This window comes from Panthera leo, chromosome C2 (assembly GCF_018350215.1).
Source record: "Panthera leo isolate Ple1 chromosome C2, P.leo_Ple1_pat1.1, whole genome shotgun sequence".
In the NCBI taxonomy this organism is placed as follows: Eukaryota; Metazoa; Chordata; class Mammalia; order Carnivora; family Felidae; genus Panthera; species Panthera leo.
In genome coordinates this window covers 64,918,638-64,937,795 of record NC_056687.1, presented here as the reverse complement: position 1 = coordinate 64,937,795, position 19,158 = coordinate 64,918,638, and the positions used below count along the sequence as shown (strand labels likewise).

The window sequence follows — 19,158 nt, the reverse complement described above, 5'->3', positions numbered from 1 at the left end:
AGATCTATTCATGAGGACATTATCTTCTCCTCTGCTCTTTTTCGGACCCCAGCTCACCTCCCAGGAAAGCAACCCAACCGTTGAGGGTGCAGTTGGCTTCCCTGCACAGTGAGATCAGTCTACTCACCAAAGTGCCCACTGCTCCTCCTTCCTCCTCCTTGTCTTTCTTGTGCTGAGCCGGCCCACTCTGCAGGCTGCTCCAGCCTGAGGTGCTTTTCTACCCAGCACCAATTCTGTGAACCTCCACTAGGGAAGGGTGGTCTGTGATTGGGAGGAAGCATCTCACATGGGCTGGGCCTGATGCTGCCCGAGCTTGCCTCGCTGAGGCTGGAAGTAACAGGAAGTTTTCAGGCAGTAGATTTCTGCTACTTTTGGAATGTGTGATTCTGACAAATGGAAGCACCTTGACAGGGCTCAGCTCAGCTCTCCTCTGGATTTCTCCTGGGTCTGGGCTTTCCTGGAACACATACTACTCAGGGCTTTTGTTTTTGTTTTGATTTGGTCTGGTTTTACTATTTGATCCTTAATTGTGCTTTTGTGCCTTTAAAGGCCCATCTATTTTTCCTGACTGCTCATGGTCATGCTGGTACATGTAGATCTGTCCAGGGTCATGGCTAGTTTCAGTTTCTATAACTTGAATATGCTACATTTATGGGGAGAGTGACACACTGTAGGTGGTCCAAAGGCTAATAAGGGGCAAGAGATCTGGAAACAAACAAGACTAGAGAAATTCAGGCATAGAGAGAGAGGGCTCAAGGAATTATCTGATGATATCCAATTCCTCCCCTCCCCTCCCCTCCCCTCCCCTCCCCTCCCCTCCCCTCCCCTTCCCTTCCCTTCCCTCCCCTTCTGTTCCTCTGGAGCCACCATGTGTCATACACAGCAGCAATAATTCTTTGAATGTCTGCTAATGTATCATGGTATGTGTGTACAGTAATTTATTTAGCCTGTAGTTGGGGATGGGTGATGGCAGTAATATTAGAATTTATTGAGTGCTTTAAGCAATAGACTCAGGAGTTCTCATGGGTCCGGATCACCTCTGTAACAGGTTAGGTTCTTCAGGGAGCAGACTCTGGTACCAGTTTAGTGTGCAGTATATTTCTTAGGGAATGCCCTTGAGATTAACAACCTTGGGAGGGAGAGGGAAGAAATAGAATTGGGTAGAGAGAGAAGACAAGTTGCCATGCAGGTGGGACAGCCTCAGGCAACCCCCTCTCCCTAGACCGGAAGCTCCAGAAGAGGATGGCTTGTCACAGTTGTTCTGCATTGGGCCCCTCTGTGACCAGTCCTTAGATGTAGGTTGCCCTGGGAAAGCAGCTTTCAGTAGCTGAGGCGATCGATCCCTGAAGGGAGCGGAGAGTGGAGGCTGGGGGTGCCAGTACTCCCAGCAGCCATGCAGCACACTCCCCCTTGTTGAGGGGGCCTGCACAGGGCATCTGTGTGTCCATCACATGCCTTAATCCTCCTCAGCCCTCCAGGGCCTGTTTAGACACAGCATGATAACTCACACAATGGAATTCTATGAAATTGCAAAAAAATGATGCCATAGAAAAAAATTGTAATGATGTGGAAATATGTTCACTTATTTAATCCACAAATATTTACTGAGAACTTTTGTTCTCAGTAAATACGTGAGAAGATGTGCCAGGCACTCTTCTGAGTGCTAAAAGTGAAAAAAACACTTTATTTTTTCATATATATATGAAATATATATATGTAAAATATATATATACATATATATATATGTAAACATATATATATGTGTATATATATATATATATGAATTGGTATGTATATACATGACGAATGTAAAATAAATATCATCAGGGTTATATCTGGATGATGTGATATGGATGGCTTTTATTTTCTTTTTATGTCGACAGTTCCTCTGTCTGCAAAGGATCTCTATTACAATTATAGAAAGAAAGGCACGTAAATTATTAAAAACATGCTCTTTTGGAAATCTTTGTGATAAAGCAGCAAGGAAGCAAATAAGGACATATGTTTCCATTCATATCCTAGGCATTTTAGGTTCTGTTACTAGGATTATGTGGGGAGAAAATAAACATGAATCTGTTTTCTAAATATACAATGTGAACCCAAAAGCCCATAACAAGAAACAAAAGACCAGCTAGGAAAAAGATGAATTTTCCAACAATAATTGCAACACCTCCATCCTTCATACATGTCCAGAATCTGGAAATAAAGAAGAGTATGCGTGCCCCTCTCTGCCTGGCCATCCCACTGTACCATCACCCTATGCTTTCCTTCTCTGTGGTTGTGCCAAGGCAAGTTAACAAACCTGGTGACTAATGCAATGTCTCACCGAGCTACAGGCTGTCGGTGCTATCCACTCCCTCAAACTTTCCAACCCTCATGGGTCTTCTCTCTTTCATCTTTGGGACAAGGGAGCATTGGAATGTTTCTCTTCATAATCAGTGCAGTCCCTAAATGGACCCCTCACTTCCAATCCACTTTGTTATGGGGGAGGGAGGGAGCTGCAGTGTAAACTGGATGGGAAAGCAACTGGCCCATCCTGGAAGTTCTGAGCTCGGAATGTGAGTTACTTAATGGCTTTTTCCCTACTCACCAGTTTCTTTCTTCTTCTTTTTTTTTAAAGTTTATTTATTTATTTTGAAAGAGTGAGAGAGAGAGAACTCTGAAGGGGCAGAGAGAGAGAGAGAAAGAGAGAAAGAGAGAGATTGCTAAGCAGGCTCTGCACCATCAGCACAGAGCCCGATGTGGGGCTCAAACTCACAAACTGTAAGATCATGACCTGAGCCGAAATCAAGAGTTGGTGGCTTAACCGACTGAGCCACCCAGGCACCCTCTACTCACCAGTTTCAGGAAAAAAGAATTCTCAAACCATGATTTGTCTGCCATATTTTCAATTCTTATAAAAGTCCCAGGCACTGTAAAATTTACCTTTGACAGTGACCCTGTGAAGTATATACTATTATGGCCCCCTATTTAATAGATGAGGGAAGCAGGGGTTGAGGAGGTTAACTTCCCCATAGTTCCAGAGCTATTTAGGAGTGAAGACTCCCATCAGTCTGTTCTCACCGCCTACACTCTTAACTACTATACTGTACTATTTGAGTGTACTTAGACAATTGGTGTAACTTTGAAAATGATATCAAAATCTTAATGTGATTTTTTCTGCTAACTAGTTAACGAGGTGAATAGAGAGTAGAATATCGTTCATGGCATATATAAAAAGCCATTGTCTGCAAAACTGGCTCACAAGTAAGTCTCCCAGAGCACCTAAGCTCCTGGTGGAGTAGAGCAGGTCACTAATCAGAGCTCAGCTTCTGTATTAGAAATAACTGAGCCAAACCTGCAGACTGAAGTGCCCAGGTTCGCCAACTCACCAGTGCCTCTGAAAACTGCTTTTTTTCTGGCAGGTGTTGACTCTCTATGCTAATTTTACTGAAAAGTATAGATTCAGGCTTTTTGGCCTTTAATGTGTCCTCTCTGTTACTCAGTTGTCCTCTTGCTCAACATTAAGGACATTCTCATATTCTTGGCTCCTGTAGATGATAAATGCTTAATTCAGTTCACATTTTAGAATATGGCTACCAAAAAACAACTTCTTAAGTCAATGTAGTCCTCTCCCAGGAAAGGGACGTGCCATTATGTGGACTCTTATAATTGGAGGGGACTTTAGGCCACTTCAATAACCAGGCATGGTTATTATATGGAATTGTTACATGGAATAACCATATTCCAATAAAATAACCAGTTAGCCCAACTTTTCACCCAATGAAAGTCTCTATAATATTTCTGATATCCAGTATTAAGGGGCAAGTCTATGAAACTTGTTGTGTTTACTGCAGACATATTGTTGAGGATGCCATACACAATCATCCACGTTGGGTCTGAGAGGTCCCAAGGCAAAACATTCCCTTTGCTCTCAGTATCTGGAATGATGATATTTTTTCCTAATCAACTGGTTTGTTTTAAACTGTTAAACACTGTAAATCTTTAGTCAAATTCTATCTTCCCTCCATTCTTCCACTGAAACTGCTTGTCAAGTTACAAACAACCTCTGTTTTGCCAAATCCTGTAGACACTTCTTTGTCTTCATTTCATTTGGTCACTCAGCACAATTGATACAGCTGACGAGTCCATTCTCCTCTTCTGGTTTCCATACTACTTTATTCCAATATTCTTGTCATGTTTCCCCTAGTTCTCTGGTTGTTCCTTCTCAGTCCTGTCTCCTCTTGGGCCTGACCAATTGTGTTAGAAGATTTAAGAGCTGGATTCAGCTCTCAACTCTGAATCTGGCTCTGAACCTGTACTGCCATCGGGAGAATCAGCCCCTCTCTCCTCACTCATTCCCACTACTTTCTGGTTAAAATTTCTATAAGATAAAGCAACATTGCCTGGATTTAAGGAAAATAATAAGAATTCCAGGTCTTTGTTTTCTTACAAGGACAGCTGGGTTTCTCTGCTTTTCTTCTGGAACCTACTCTTTCTTTCCTTGGCCATCAGCTCTTGAAGAACGGTGAATTAGGTTGTGGCCTCTCTCAATATGATATTTAGTAAGTATATATACTTCTGATTTTTTAAAGTTTTTATTTTATTGATATTGGGGGCAGAAAATTCTATGATGCAATTTAAAGCTACCCTCTTGAACAGAAGTGTCCTGAGAATGTTTAAGAACATAAATCAGACTTTGTTGTTTCCCCTCCTTAAAACTGTTCAGTGGCTTCCCTTTGTGCTCAAGAGTAGGATCCAAACTCCTCACCATGGCTTATAAGTTGCTCATGTATTCTCCAACTTCTTAGGTACTAATTTAATCCTATGTGTGGTCCAACCACACGGTTTTCCACTCCCATTAGTGGAAATCCGTGTCCCCTACTGGTTCCAGGCTGCCTCCTTGTCATTCTTCAGGTGCAGCTCTGCTCCCGCTTCCTCTGAGAAGCCTTTCCTGATGGCCCTTTCTAGTGTAGCCTGCCCTCTCCACTAGAGTTACTCTCTCCTATATAAACACATTTTATTTGCATCATAATAATCAGGCTGGTATTACCTTGCTTATTTATTTGTTGTTTTTTCTTCCTCTGCCTTTGCTACCTCACTGAAACTAGAATAGTTAAAAAAATTTTTTTATTATGTTTATTTATTTTGAGAGAGAAAGAGAGAGAGAGAGAGAGAGAGAGAGAGAGAGGCAGAGAGAGAGGGAGACACAGAATCTGAAGCAAGGCTCCAGGCTCTGAGCTGTCAGCACAGAGCCCTACACAGGGCTCAAACCCATAAGTGTGAGATCATGACCTGGGTCGAAGTCAGATGCTCAATCAACTGAGCCACCCAGGCGCCCCTGAAATTAGAATAGTTTAAAATGAATGAATGAGTTTCTGATTGGGGAGGTTTAGAGGAATTAGATCTTCTGTCCTTGGGGGGAAAAACCCATTGCATTAAATAATGCTTGAGAAGAGCCAAAAGTACGTAACCAAAGTGCCAGTTTTAGGAAAGTATCTGCATTTCTTTATATATTGCCCTAAATTATTCTCTGCTTTTAAAAAATTCATTATTTTATTTGGATAACGAATGCATGTCCATTGCAGAAAATAAAAATCACGAAACCTCCTTGTCCAGTAATAAGTACAGTAAGCATTTTGGTGTAGAATCATTCATTCAGGAACTATTTGAGGTACTATTGCTTATCAGGTATTGTTCTAGCAGGCATTAAGCAGACAAAATTCCTACCCTTATGGCACTTCTGATCTTCTTTTAGTTTTCCTCCATGTAATTAGGATCACAACTTATTTACAGTCTTCTAAAACCATTATTTTATTTATAATATGGTATAGGCATTTCCCTAAGGGATTATTCTATAACATAATTTTGGTGGATGTATTATATCTTGCCATATGAATATGCTATTATATATTTAACCGAATCTCAAAGGTTGAAAATTCAGATTTTTAATTTTTCAATATTATAAATAATGTGGAGAATCTTCTTTTTTTTTTAAGTTTATTTATTTTGAGAGACAGAGAGAGAGAGAGAGAGAGAGAGCAGGAGCAGGGGAGGGGCAGAGAGAGAGAATCCCAAGCAGACTCCATGCTATCAGCATACAGCTCAATATGGAGCTCAAACTCAGGAACTGTGAGATCATGACCTGAGCCAAAATCAAGAGTCAGACACTTAACTGACTAAGCCACCCAGGTATCCCATGGAGAATATTCTTATACATCAATTTTTAAACACATTTCATTATTTTCTTAGTGTAAATTCCTAGAATTAGAATTTCTGACTAAAGGGCATATTTGTTTTAAAATGTTTGGATTTGGGGTTCCTGGGTGACTCAGCAGGTTAAGCATCAGACCTTGATTTCTGCTCAGGTCATGATCTCACTATCATGAGATTGAGCCCCCTGTTGGGCTCCACACTGGGTGTGGAGCCTGCTTAAGATTCTCTTTCTCCCTCTCTCCCACTCTCCATTCGTTCAAGCGTGTTTACATGTGCGCACTCTCTCTCGCAATAAATATATAATCAATCAATCACTCAATCAATCAATGATTGATCCGATTGCATTCCAGAGAGGTTGTAAAATGTATATTCCCCAAACAGTGTAAGAAAGGGTCCATTTAGCTGTACTTTCAGACAGGTTAGGTGCTACCTTTAAAAAAATTTTTGTCTAGGGGCATCTGGGTGGGTGTTGGTTAAGCATCCAACTCTTGATTTTGGCTCTGTTCATGATCTTGCAGTTCCTGAGATTGAGCCCTACATGGAGCTCTGTGCTGGCAATGAGGAGCGTGCTTGGGATTCTCTCCCTATCTCTCTGCCTCTCCTCCGCTACTGCTCTCACTCTCTCTCTCCCTAATAAACATTTAAAAATATTTTTTTCTATAAAAATATTTAAGTGATATCTAATTTTTGTTTTAATTTATTTTTCTTTGGTTATTTACATGTTTTCTTCAATAAATTTCCCATTCATGTTCTTGGACTTTTTCTTTGATTGGGAGTATTTATGGTTTTAAAAATTGATTTGTGGGTGTCCTATGACTTCACTCATACGAGGAATTTAAGATACAAAACAGATGAACATAAGGGAAATGAAGCAAAAATAATATAAAAACAAGGAAGGGGACAAAACATAAGAGACTCAAATACAGAGAACAAACTGGAGGTTGCTGGAGGGGTTGTGGGTAGGGGGATGGGTTAAATGGGTAAGGGGCATTAGGGAAGACACTTGTTGGGATGAGCACTGGGTGTTATACATAGGGGATGAATCACTGGAATCTACTCCTGAAATCATTATAGCACTATATGCTAACTAACTTGGATGTAAATTTAAAAAAAAAGTAAATTTAAAAAAATTATTAAAAAATCGATTTGTGGGAACTTATTACATATTTAGGATATTGATCTGTCATTTTGATTGCAACTATTACTATTAATCATTTGCATTTTGCTAACTTTTTTCATACTTTTAAAATATGTCATATCAATTATATATTTTTCTTAATGATTTTCACTTTGGCATTATGCTTAAAAAAGGCTTTCTAACGTAAAACTTTATATTTTCCTATTCTTTTACTTCTGTCAGTCTGTCTCTTTCTCTACCTAACTCTTTATACTTATATGTATATAGTCACATATATGTATATTATATGGTTTGGGATAGGTCCAACTATACTCATCCAGATAATTAAACAGAAATTATAGCAACATTAATTGTATAGATATGTTGTAATCAATCTGTGGTTGGACATTTTTGAGGTTGGAAAATTCTCCTTTCTTCTCAGTATAAATTTTTGACACAAATCTTTTCTTTTTTTAAGTAGGCTCTATACCAAGCATGGAGCCCGATGCAAGGCTTGAACTCACAACCCTGAGATCAAGACCTGAGCCCAGATCAAGGGTTGGACGCTTTACCAACTAAGCCACCCAGGTGCCCCGACACAAGTCTATATAATTTTATATATATAAAAAGCAAGGAAGGGGACAAAACATAAGAGACTCAAATATATAATTCTCTAGGTTCAGTGTCATTTCTAGAAGTGTAATTTGACTATATGAGTGATTTCACTATGGAGCAGTTTTGGTGATGACAAGGTGGGTCTCTGGTAGTAGGTGACCGAAACAGACTGTAAAGGTCATTAGGAAGGAGGAGTCCTTTGTTACTCACAGCTCACTCCCTTTCCCCTGTATCTGCCCACACAGCCTTTGGAGCCTCTGAGGCTCTGCCTGGAAAAATGTCTTGTCCCTCCACTCAGTCACCTTTGTGGGTTTTGAGGTGGAACTTCTGTTCTGGTTTACCTGTCCTATCTGCTTTCTGTTTTCAGAAATCACAAAAATCTCTGGTTTCTCCCCCTCCTGTTTTGAGTATCAAGATGGATTTACTTCTTTCTGTAAATCTTTACTATATTTTTAATGGAGTTTGAGAAGAACTGCTTTTTCTTAAAAAACAAAAAAATTAAAACACAGAATTAGGCACTTAGCTTTGCCTGTTGGAATCCTATCTGTTCATAACAACCGGTCAGACTACCACTCTCTGATGTTATAGTGTGTTGCAAATTCTGCCAATGCTACAAGAAAAAAAATAGCCTTTTGAGAGCATGATAAGGCCCTGGGATACCAGTATTGTTTGCCACTCGTAAAAAACACAGTTCTGGGAGTTTTAGCCTTACAATGTTCCCAAATGACTGATGTGAAGATTCAAGCATAGATACACAGATATCCGGAACCAAACTCGTCCACACCTGTGTACATAAAAATATATCTAGACACATGAGCACAAAAACATCAACAGACATAATTGTGTGTGTGTGTGTGTGTGTGTGTGTGTATACACATACATATATATACTTACTTATATATTCACATTGATTACATAAGAGAAAAAGAAGGTAAGTGGAGGAGAGTGGGTGGAGTAAAACTGAGAATAAGTTAGTCAAGACATGATAGGAGGCTTTATTGTGGAAATCATTTCACAGTATACACATGTATCTATAATCATTACATTGTACACCTCACACAATGTTATACATTCTGTCTCAATAAAGCTGGACACACATATGTGCTTGCGTACAAAATAATAGGAAGCTAATTCAAAAAAATAAAGCATATGCAAAATACCAAAGAGTAAAACAAGGGAATTTGAAAGAATGGAGGAAATAGGATAATTCTCTTGGAAGGCTCGGGTATTCCTGTTTATAATGTTTCTGAGTTTCATAGCTATTCTCTTTCACTCACCTCTGTCATAAAGCGGACTTAAAAATATTAACGTCCTGGGGTGCCTGGGTGGCTCAGTCGGTTAAGCATCTGACTTTGGCTCAGGTCATGATCTCACGGTCTGTGAGCTCCAGCCCCGTGTGGGGCTCTGTGCTGACAGCTTGGAGCCTGGAGCCTGCTTCGGATTCTGTGTCTCCCTCTCTCTCTGACCCTCTCCCGTTCAAGCTCTGTCTCTGTCTCAAAAATAAATAAACATTAAAAAATATATATTAACGTCCACACTTATTCTTTTTTTAGAACAGCGTTATTTTTTTTGAAAGTTGTTTTTTGTTTTTTGAATGTTTATTTAATTTTTTGAGAGAGAAAGAGTGTGTGCAACAGTGGGGGGAGGGGCAGAAAGAGAAGGAGAGAGAATTCCAAGTAGGCTATGGAGCCCAACCAGGGCTCGAACCCACAAACCATGAGATCATGACCTGAGCCAAAATCAAGAACCGAAGCCTGGATGCTTAACTGACTAAGCCACCCAGATATCCCTTAGAACAGCTTTATTAGTGTGCAATTCACATACTATAAAATTCACCTTTGAAGCATACACTTCAGTGCTTTTTAGAACAGAGTTGTGCACCATTACTGGTAATTCCAGAACATTCTCATCACCCCCAAAAGAAACCCCCTACTCATTGCATTCACTCCCCATCACCTTCTCTCCTCTGCCTCTGACATCCACTAATCTACCTTTTATCTCTATGGGTTTGCCTGTGTTTGATATTTCACGTGTATGGGATCATATAACGTATCGTCTTTTGTGTCTGGCTTCTTTCCCTTAGAATGTTTTCAAGGTTCAGCCAAGTCATAGTCCTTTATCAGTACTTCATTCCTGTTTATAACTGAGTAATACTCCATTGTATGCACAGGTCACATTTTTTCATTTTTAGTTATTTAAAATTGTGATAAAAAACATGTAATATGCTGTTGACTACCATACCCATTTTTAAATGTGCAGTTCAATGGTGTTAAGTACATTCACATTGTGCAACAGGCCTCCACAATTTTTCCACCTTGCAGAACTGAAACTCTATGCCTACTAAAAAACTCCCTATTTTCTCGACACCCCCCCCCCCCCAGTCCCTGGTACCCATCATTTTACTTTCTATGAATGTGACTATTTTAGATACCTTATGCAGGTGGAATCATAAAATATGTCTTTTTTTGACTTGCTTATGTCATTTAGCGTAATATCCTCAAGGTTCACCCATATTGTAGCGTGTCACAATTTCCGTTCTTTATAAGGCTAAATACTATTTCATTTGTACATACCATATTTTATTTATCCATTCATCTGTTGATTATCACATTTTTAATTTTTTATTTGTTTGAGAGATAGAGGGCACAAGTGAGCAAGGGGCAGAGAGAGAAAGAGAGAATCCCACAAGGGGCAGAGAGAAGGGGGAGGGAGAGAAGTGGAGGGAAGCAGGCCTCACTTGAAGCCTTATGTTCACCTGGGCTTATGTTCACCTGAAGCAGGGCTTATGTTCACCTGAAGCAGGGCTTGAGCTCACCGGATGTGGGACTCAAACTCATGAACCGAGAGATCATGACCTGAGCCTAAGTCAGATCCTCAACAACTGAGCCGCTCAGGCACCTGATTATCACATTTTTAAAACCCATTCATCACTTGCTGGACATTTTGCTTTATTTTCACTTTTGGTTATTGTGAATGCTGATAGGAACATTCATGTACAAACTTTTGTAAGGCTGCATATGTTCAGTTGTCCTAGGTATATACCTAGGTGTGGAATTACTGAATCACATGATAATACAACATTTAAATTTTTGAAGAGTTGCCAGACTGTTTTCCAAAGTGGCTACACCATTTTACATTCCTCTCAACAGTGTATAAGTGTTCTAATTTTTCCACATCCTTGTCAACACTTCCTTTTGTTTGTCTTTTTGACTACAGCCATGCCAGTGAGTGTGAAGTGGTATCTCATCTTGGTTTTGATTTCCATTTTCCTAATGATGGATGATGTCACATTTATTCTTTAAATGGAAGAGGGGAGGGGATAAGGGCCAGGAAAACTGGTCTAGTAGCTTTACTTTCTGTTACTGTGAGATCAGGGTGGTAAGGAATACAGTGAGGGAGGGTCATTAGAATTGCTCAGGTAAAATGGAATATTAATACTGTTGATGATAATACCACTAAAATAATAAGAGCTAACAGTGCCAGGCCCTTTTCTAAGTGCTTTTTCATGTTATCTCTCTTAACACCTGGAACACTCACACCTCATATCTATAGGAGTAACTCCTTCTTCAGAAGCATCCTTGGAGGATTCCTTCAAGGGATATGGTATCTTTTTGTTCTGACACGGAAACTTTTTTTTCTTTTGTTCTTCTACTTCTCATCTCTTTATTTTTCTTTTCGAACAGAGAGAAAGTTGAAACAACAGCCTCACTTTCTTGTCTGTAATCAAAGTTATAAATAAACTATTGAGTTAGAGACCAAGTGGTCTCTTTATTACCACAATATGAACATATAATATAAGCACATAAAGGTCATGAAAATGACTGCTTTGATGATAATTACAAAAACAGTAATGATTTCTATGGTTCATAAAACTCACACATCCATAGTTGTATTCATCATCCCTGTTGCCTAATCCCAATGAATGGTTCAAGCCAAAAATGGAGACTGTCCCATCTCCCTCTCTATGAACACCCACATTGTGTCACTTCCTATTACTTTGACTTTCTGTCTATGCCTTAAATCTATCCATTCTCTCCCTCTCCATTCCAACCCTTGTTTAGGCAACCATCATCTTTCACCAACTATGATAATATTTTCCTAATAAATGTGCTCCTCTCACCTATCAGTCCCCACTCTGCAGTGAGAGGGAACTGCACAACATGCACATGAGATGCATGTTGATCATTCCACTCTTGTATTTAAAAACCTTTTGGTAGTTTTCCATTGAGCTTAAAATAAAGCCCAAATTCATGACCATGGTTGAGAAGGCTCTGTATCAGCTACCCCTGTCTACATCTCTGGCCTCATCTTACAACACTCTCACTCTTGACTCCTGCTACAGTTTTCTCTTGGGTCCCTGAATGGGACAGGGAAACTTCTTCCTGGTAGCCTTCTGCTCCAAAAGAGATCAAGTCCCTCTGCTACATGCTCTTGCAGCCCTCAGGGTATCATCTCTGTAGGTATATGTATATATATATATACATATACCTACAGAGATTTTATATATATATATATATATATATATATATATATATATATATAGTTTATTGTCAAATTTGTTTCCATACAATACCCAGTGCTCATCCCAACAGCTGCTCTCCTCAATGTCCACCACCCACTTTCCCCTCTTCCCACCCCCATCAGCCTTCAGTTTGTTCTCAATATTTAAGAGTCTCTTATGGTTTGCCTCCTTCCCTCTCTGTAACTTTCCCCCCCCTTCCCCTCCCCCATGGTCTTCTGTTAAGTTTCTCAGGATCCACATATGAGTGAAAACATATGGTATCTGTCTTTTTCTGCCTGACTTACTTCACTTAGCAGAATACCCTCCAGTTCCATCCATTTTGCTACAAATGGCCAGATTTCATTCTTTCTCATTGCCAAGTAGTATTCCATTGTATATATAAACCACATCTTCTTTATCCATTCATCAGTTGATGGACATTTAAGTCTCTTTCCATAATTTGGCTATTGTTGAAAGTGCTGCTATAAACATTGGGGTACAAGTGCCCCTATGTATCAGCACTCCTATATCCCTTGGGTAAATTCCTAGCAGTGCTATTGTTGGGTCATAAGGTAGATGTATTTTTAATTTTTTTAAGGAACCTCCACACTGTTTTCCAGAGTGGCTGCACCAGTTTGCATTCCACCAACAGTGCAAGAGGGTTCACTTTTCTCCACATCCTCTTCAGCATCTACAGTCTCCTGATGTGTTCATTTTAGCGACTCTGACCAGTGTGAGGTGGTATCTCAGTGTGGTTTTGATTTGTATTTCCCTAATGAGGAGTGACGTTGAGCATCTTTTCATGTGGCTGTTGGCCATCTGGATGTCTTCTTTAAAAGTGTCTATTCATGTCTTCTGCCTATTTCTTCACTGGATTATTTGTTTTTCAGGTGTGGAGTTTGGTGAGCTCTTTATAGATTTTGGATACTAGCCCTTTGTCCGATATATCATTCGCAAATATCTTTTCCCATTCCGTCGGTTGCCTTTTAGTTTTGTTGTTTCCTTTGCAGTGCAGAAGCTTTTTATCTTCATGAGGTCCCAATAGCTAATTTTGGTTTTAATTCCCTTTCCTTTGGAGATGTGTCGAGTAAGAAATTGCTGCGGCTGACGTCAGAAGGTTTTTTCCTGCTTTCTTCTCTAGGGTTTGGATGGTTTCCTGTCTCACATTCAGGTCCTTCATCCATTTTGATTTTATTTTTGTGAATGGTGTAAGAAAGTGGTCTAGTTTCATTCTTATGCATGTTGCTGTCCAGTTCTCCCAGCACCATTTGTTAAAGAGACTTTTTTCCATTGGATATTCTTTCCTGTTTTGTCAAAGATTAGTTGGCCTTACATTTGTGGGTCCAATTCTGGAGTCTCTAGTCTATTCCACTGATCTGTGCTGACACTGAAACTTTTATTCCCCATTACATTTTTATTCCACATGGCCAGCCATGTCTTCTGTCAGTTTTACTCTTGGAAAGGCCTTCTCTAAGGCTCTACTTCCCCTCCTAGCCAACAGATCTTTCCACCTATATTCTCACCTCTGGTGTTTACTCTGGGCCTGGGACTACTTCTTAGCACTTAGGGACTAAGAACTGAACATACTTCCAGTTAATTTGTTTCCTACACTAGACAGCTCTTTTAGTAGAGAGCCTGAGTCACTGAAAGTGAGGCTTAATCTCCCTTTTTCTTCTTTCTCTTTTCTGTCAAATGTGTTCAGACAGGACCATGGGACCATACATACCAAGCTCATCCCCTCTGGTCCACTGCCTCACTGCAAAAGGTCAAAATGACACTTGTGAAACATATCACAGAGAAAGCTAACGCAAAGTGCTGGATGGCTGGGATGGTCTGGTCTGAAGTGTTCCGCTTTGAGAAATACATCAAAGCTGTCTGGTATTCAGGCTGAAAACCAGTGAACTAAATTTAATACTTAATTTCAGAAGTTAATGATAACATCCAACTTTTCGATCACTAATGATATTGTTGGCCCTTCCATCTCTGGGTTATTTTGTTCAACCAACTGATTAATTATAGTCTTAGTCACATCACTCAAACTTTCCCCACAGGTTATCCAGCTTTCACCTGGTTTTGCTAGCCCACAATCAACAGACAGATTCCTTATCTGAGTGGAGAACATTTGTGGAGTCTGAGCACATGCACGTTTTATGGACAACTAAAGGAGCTAAATAAAACTCTGAAGTTATTAGGAGATTTTTTAAAAAGTATAATTATTAGAAATGACATTCAGGTATTAAAAAAAAAGTAGGATTTGTGCTTTATTGTTCAAACAGAAACTTAATCCATTGTAATGCAACCACATAATTACACCGAGTCAGCAGTTAAACAGTATAAAGAATCAATTCTTTAATGTTGAAATAGAAATTAAACAACAGGTTCAGCTTACAAAAATAGTAGTAGATGATCATCTCAGTTATGAATGCTGGGCAGGTCCTCTCATACCAGACTATATTAAGGCCTTTTGCATTTAAATACCAGTTCTACTGGTTACACATTCCATGCAATGTGGATACTCTTCAGGGGATAAAGGTAATGAGGAAGTGTGATTCTGCCTCTCCCATAGGTATGCACATAGTAGTATAACATGTTTGAATTTTGCTGTAGGTTAAAAATCAGAAGAGAGGTATCCCTAGGATTAGATTAAATCACATCCACTAATGGCAGAAAGTAACAGGCGGGGTCAAATAGGAAAATAGTAAAAATATGTTGGAGGTATTAAGAAACAAGAAAAAAGAGATTACAACAATCACCTTCCATGAAGAGAGAAAAAAAGTGCTGCTAAAAATTATTTTCCACACATTTTCTGATTGAAAATTTTATACACAGTTTGGAGACATGATAGACTTGTATGCTTTATGAGAACTACATATAAATTGCTAATATTCTTTTTTTGATCTTTGGGATTTGTGAACTTGTTATTATGCAGTGCTTTAGAGGAATGAGTATTGAAATATCAATGCATGGATAAGTATTACATGTATATATTTTGCATGATTAGCCTGAGGTATCTGTAACTTATGTGAATTTTTGAAGTGGACAGCTTATAGATTTTACTTAAAAATTAAGGACATATTTAGGCAGAATCACTACCAATGACCATTCAAAAATCATTTTTCAGAGTGAGAAACAGAACATAGTGTTGATACTGAGGGTTGTAAACAATGTTGAGGAGAAATTCATTCTTTGTAGGTTTCACATTTGTCTCTGTTTTCTATCATTTCCTGTACCTGAGGAGAATGAAAAAGAATTTTTTTCTACTTGCAATTTTGGACAACTTGGAATTACTGTTATCTTGTGATGTTAAAATACATAGAAATTTAAACTACAAAAGTCCTTCTACTGACCAAGACAAATAATTTAGACTTTGATAAATCAAGAATACCTGTTGCAATTTCTAGGGGAAATAATAAAATATTAAAAATTATTATGACAGTGACTCTATTCTGTTTGATACTGTAATTATAGGTACATATCATATACATTTGCCAAAACCTATAGAATTCACAACACAAAGAGAGAATCCTAACATAAACCACGGACATCAGTTAATAATAATGTATCAGTATTGGCTCATCACTATAAGAAGTGTAGCACACTAATTCAAGGTATCAATAATAGGGGAAATTAGAGGTAGAAAATCGGGAAAGGAGAAGGGAGTAAATGAGAACTCAATGTACTTTCTTAATTTTTTTTCTAATGTTTATCTATTATTGAGAGACAGAGAGAGACAGTGCATGAGCAGGGGAGAGGCAGAGAGAGGAGGAGACACAGAATCCGAAGCAGGCTCCAGGCTCTGAGCCGTCAGCACAGAGCCCAGTGCGGGGCTCAGACTCACAAACTGCAAGATCATGACCTGAGCCGAAGTCAGATGCTCAACCGACAGGGCCACCCAGGCACCCCAAGAACTCACTGTACTTTCTGATCATTTTTTCTGCAAACCTAAAAACTGCTCTAAAAATATAAAGTCTATTAATTTTTTGAAATCATCCTAATGGGAAACAAAAAAAATTAAGAGTGTATAACTTCTAAACTAATAGAAAAAATGGAGTGATAAAAGAAGGCAAAAGTAGAGGAAAAGAAATAGAACAGGTAGAACTAATAGACAGCATATGGTTGGACAATAGATGTAAATCCACATGTATCTTTAATAACATCAAATATATATGAGCTAAATTAAAAGCTTGTCAGATTTAAATAATGATAAAAATTTAAAAAGCATCTAAAACTTAAGGACAGTCAGTTAAAAGTAATAAGGATGGAAAAATCCATGTCATTTAAACATTGACTATGAGCCAAGAAGTCAAAGTTCATTATATCTTTTAATGAAAAGTAGTTCAATTTACTGGAAAGATATACGAATTCTAATTCATATGTATCTCATAACATAATCTTAAGTACATACAAATAGCATAAATTAACAGAACTATAGGAGACAGGCAAATCGACAGTCATATTGGAAGACATGAACAACATATTTAGCAAACTTGGTCAAATAGATATATTTAAAACACTTCCTAATAATTTCAGAATAAGTTTTTTTCAATTCTAAGTAATTCATTAATAGTTAAACATATGTTGCATCATAAAGCCAATCAATACATTTCAAATATTTGAAATCTTGTTTTATGAGTGAAGTGCAATTGGCTTAGAAGTCATTAATCAAAGGGAAATTAGAAAATCCAATATTTAATAATTTATATAAATAATGTCTCTAACCCCATGAGTTGAACAAGAAACATAATGAAAATTAGAAACTATTTTGAAGTAAGTGAAAATACCATGTAGTTAAACTTATGTGATAAAACCTTAAATGCATATGTTTTATACAAAAAAGTAAGATCTGCTTCCTATATGCAAGAGTAAGCACTCAAAAAATGAATCCTGCAGGGGCAACTAGTGGCTCAGTCAGTTAAGCACCCGACTCTTGATTTCAGCTCAGTTCACGGTCTCACACTTCATGAGATCGAGCCCTGTGTCGGGCTCTGAGCTCACAGCATGGAGCCTGCTTGTGATTCTTTCTCTTCTAGTCTCTGCTCCTCCCCCACTCATACTCTCTGTCACTCTTTCAAAATAAATAAACTTAAAAAAATGAATCCTGCAAATAACAGCTATGTACTATGAATTAAAATCAGTTAATGTGATACACCACATTCACAACATAAAGGATAAAAATCAGATGATTATGTTAATAGATCCAGAAAAGGCATTTGACAAAATTTAGCACCCTCTCATGACAAAAACTCTTAACAAAGCAGGAATAGAAGGAAGTTACCTCAACATAATAAAGGCCATCTATGAAAGGCCCATAGCCAACATCATACTTAGTGGTGATAAAATCTTTTCCTCTAAGATCAGGAGCAAGGCAAAAATACCAACTCTTACCACTTGAACATAGTACTGGAAGTCATAGTCTGAGCAATTAGGCAAGACAAAGAAATAAAAGGCAACCAAATCAAAAAGGAAGAAATCATCTTTTCCACTTAAAATGGGTTGTATATTCTAGGTTTTCTGTAAGTAGAATTATTTTATTTTATTTCTAAGTGTTTATTTTGAGAGAGCACATATGAGTGAGTTGGGGGGGTGCAGTAGAGAGAGTGGGAGAGAGAGAGAGAATCCCAAGCAGGCTCAGCACTGTCAGTGCAGAACCCAACATGAGGTTGGTTCTCACAAACCATATGATCATGACCTGAGCTAATATCAAGAGTTGGACACTTAACCAACTGAACCACCCAGGCATCCATGTAAGTAGAATAATTTTAGATTGTAGTCTGACTGTTATGAATACTATGTTGTGTAGACTGAATTCCACCATATTCTTCTGATAAATGTTGAAGTAGAAAAAAAGAATTCTAAAATTCTTATAGAACCACCAAAGACCTTGAATAGCCAAATTAAGCTGGAGAAAAAAGAACAAAGATGGAGGCATCACACTTCTTTATTCCAAAATATATTACAAAGCTATAGTAATAAAAACAATATGGTATAGTATAAACACAGATATATAGGTCAGTAGAAAACAGAATAGAGATCCCAGAAATAAATCCATACATATACAGTCAACTGATCTTCAACAGGGTGCCAAAGATACACAAGAGGGAAAGGAACCTTTTTGCAACAAATGTTGCTGGGAAAACAGGAAAGAATGAAATTGGATCCTTAATAAAAATCATCAAAATGGGTTAAAGACTAACACATAAGATCTGAAACTGTAAGATTCCTAGAAAATAACATAGAGGGAAAGCTTCATGACATTGGTCTTGGCAATTATTTCATGGATATGACACCCAAAGCACATGCAACAAAATTAAATAGGTGGGACTACACCAAATTAAAATTCTTCCACATAGTAAAAGAAACAATCAATCTCCCACCTACAGAATGGGAGAAAATATTTGCAAACCATATAGGGAGTTTATTTCCCAAATATATATTGTAATTCCTACCATTCAATAGTAAAACAAAAAACAAAAACCCTAATAACCTACTTTAAAAATGGACCAAGGACTTCAGTGGACATCTCTGCAAAGAAGACATACAAATGACCAACAGGTATATGAAAAAATGCTCAATGTCACTAATCATCAGGGAAATGCAAATCAACAACCACCATGAGACATTATTGCACACTAGTTGGGATAACTATTACCAAAACAACAAAGACAATAAATATGGAGAAATTGGAGCCTTTCCTGCTATTGGTGGAATGCAACAATTGTGTAGCCACTAT

At 38.3% G+C, this 19,158-nt stretch overlaps 2 protein-coding genes across 4 annotated transcripts in view; both read right to left on the bottom strand.

Annotated features, from left to right (window-relative positions):
- The window catches only part of UPK1B (uroplakin 1B), a 29,882-nt gene extending 29,680 nt beyond the window's left edge, over positions 1 to 202 (bottom strand). For both annotated transcript variants that reach the window (XM_042955441.1, XM_042955442.1), the window contains exon 1: positions 128 to 202. The gene's annotated coding sequence lies outside the window, so the exon portion shown is untranslated. The remainder of the gene's footprint in view (positions 1 to 127) is intronic.
- TEX55 (testis expressed 55) overlaps positions 1 to 19,158 on the bottom strand; it is a 31,842-nt gene that overhangs the window by 254 nt on the left and 12,430 nt on the right. Inside the window, exon 5 of one of the 2 annotated variants that reach the window (XM_042955431.1) lies at positions 15,525 to 15,658. The exons of the other annotated variant lie outside the window; for it this stretch is intronic. Coding sequence (XP_042811365.1) covers positions 15,608 to 15,658 — 51 coding nt within the window. The 3' untranslated portion in view covers positions 15,525 to 15,607. Of the gene's footprint in view, positions 1 to 15,524; positions 15,659 to 19,158 lie in introns of those variants that run through there. 2 annotated transcript variants of the gene reach the window in all.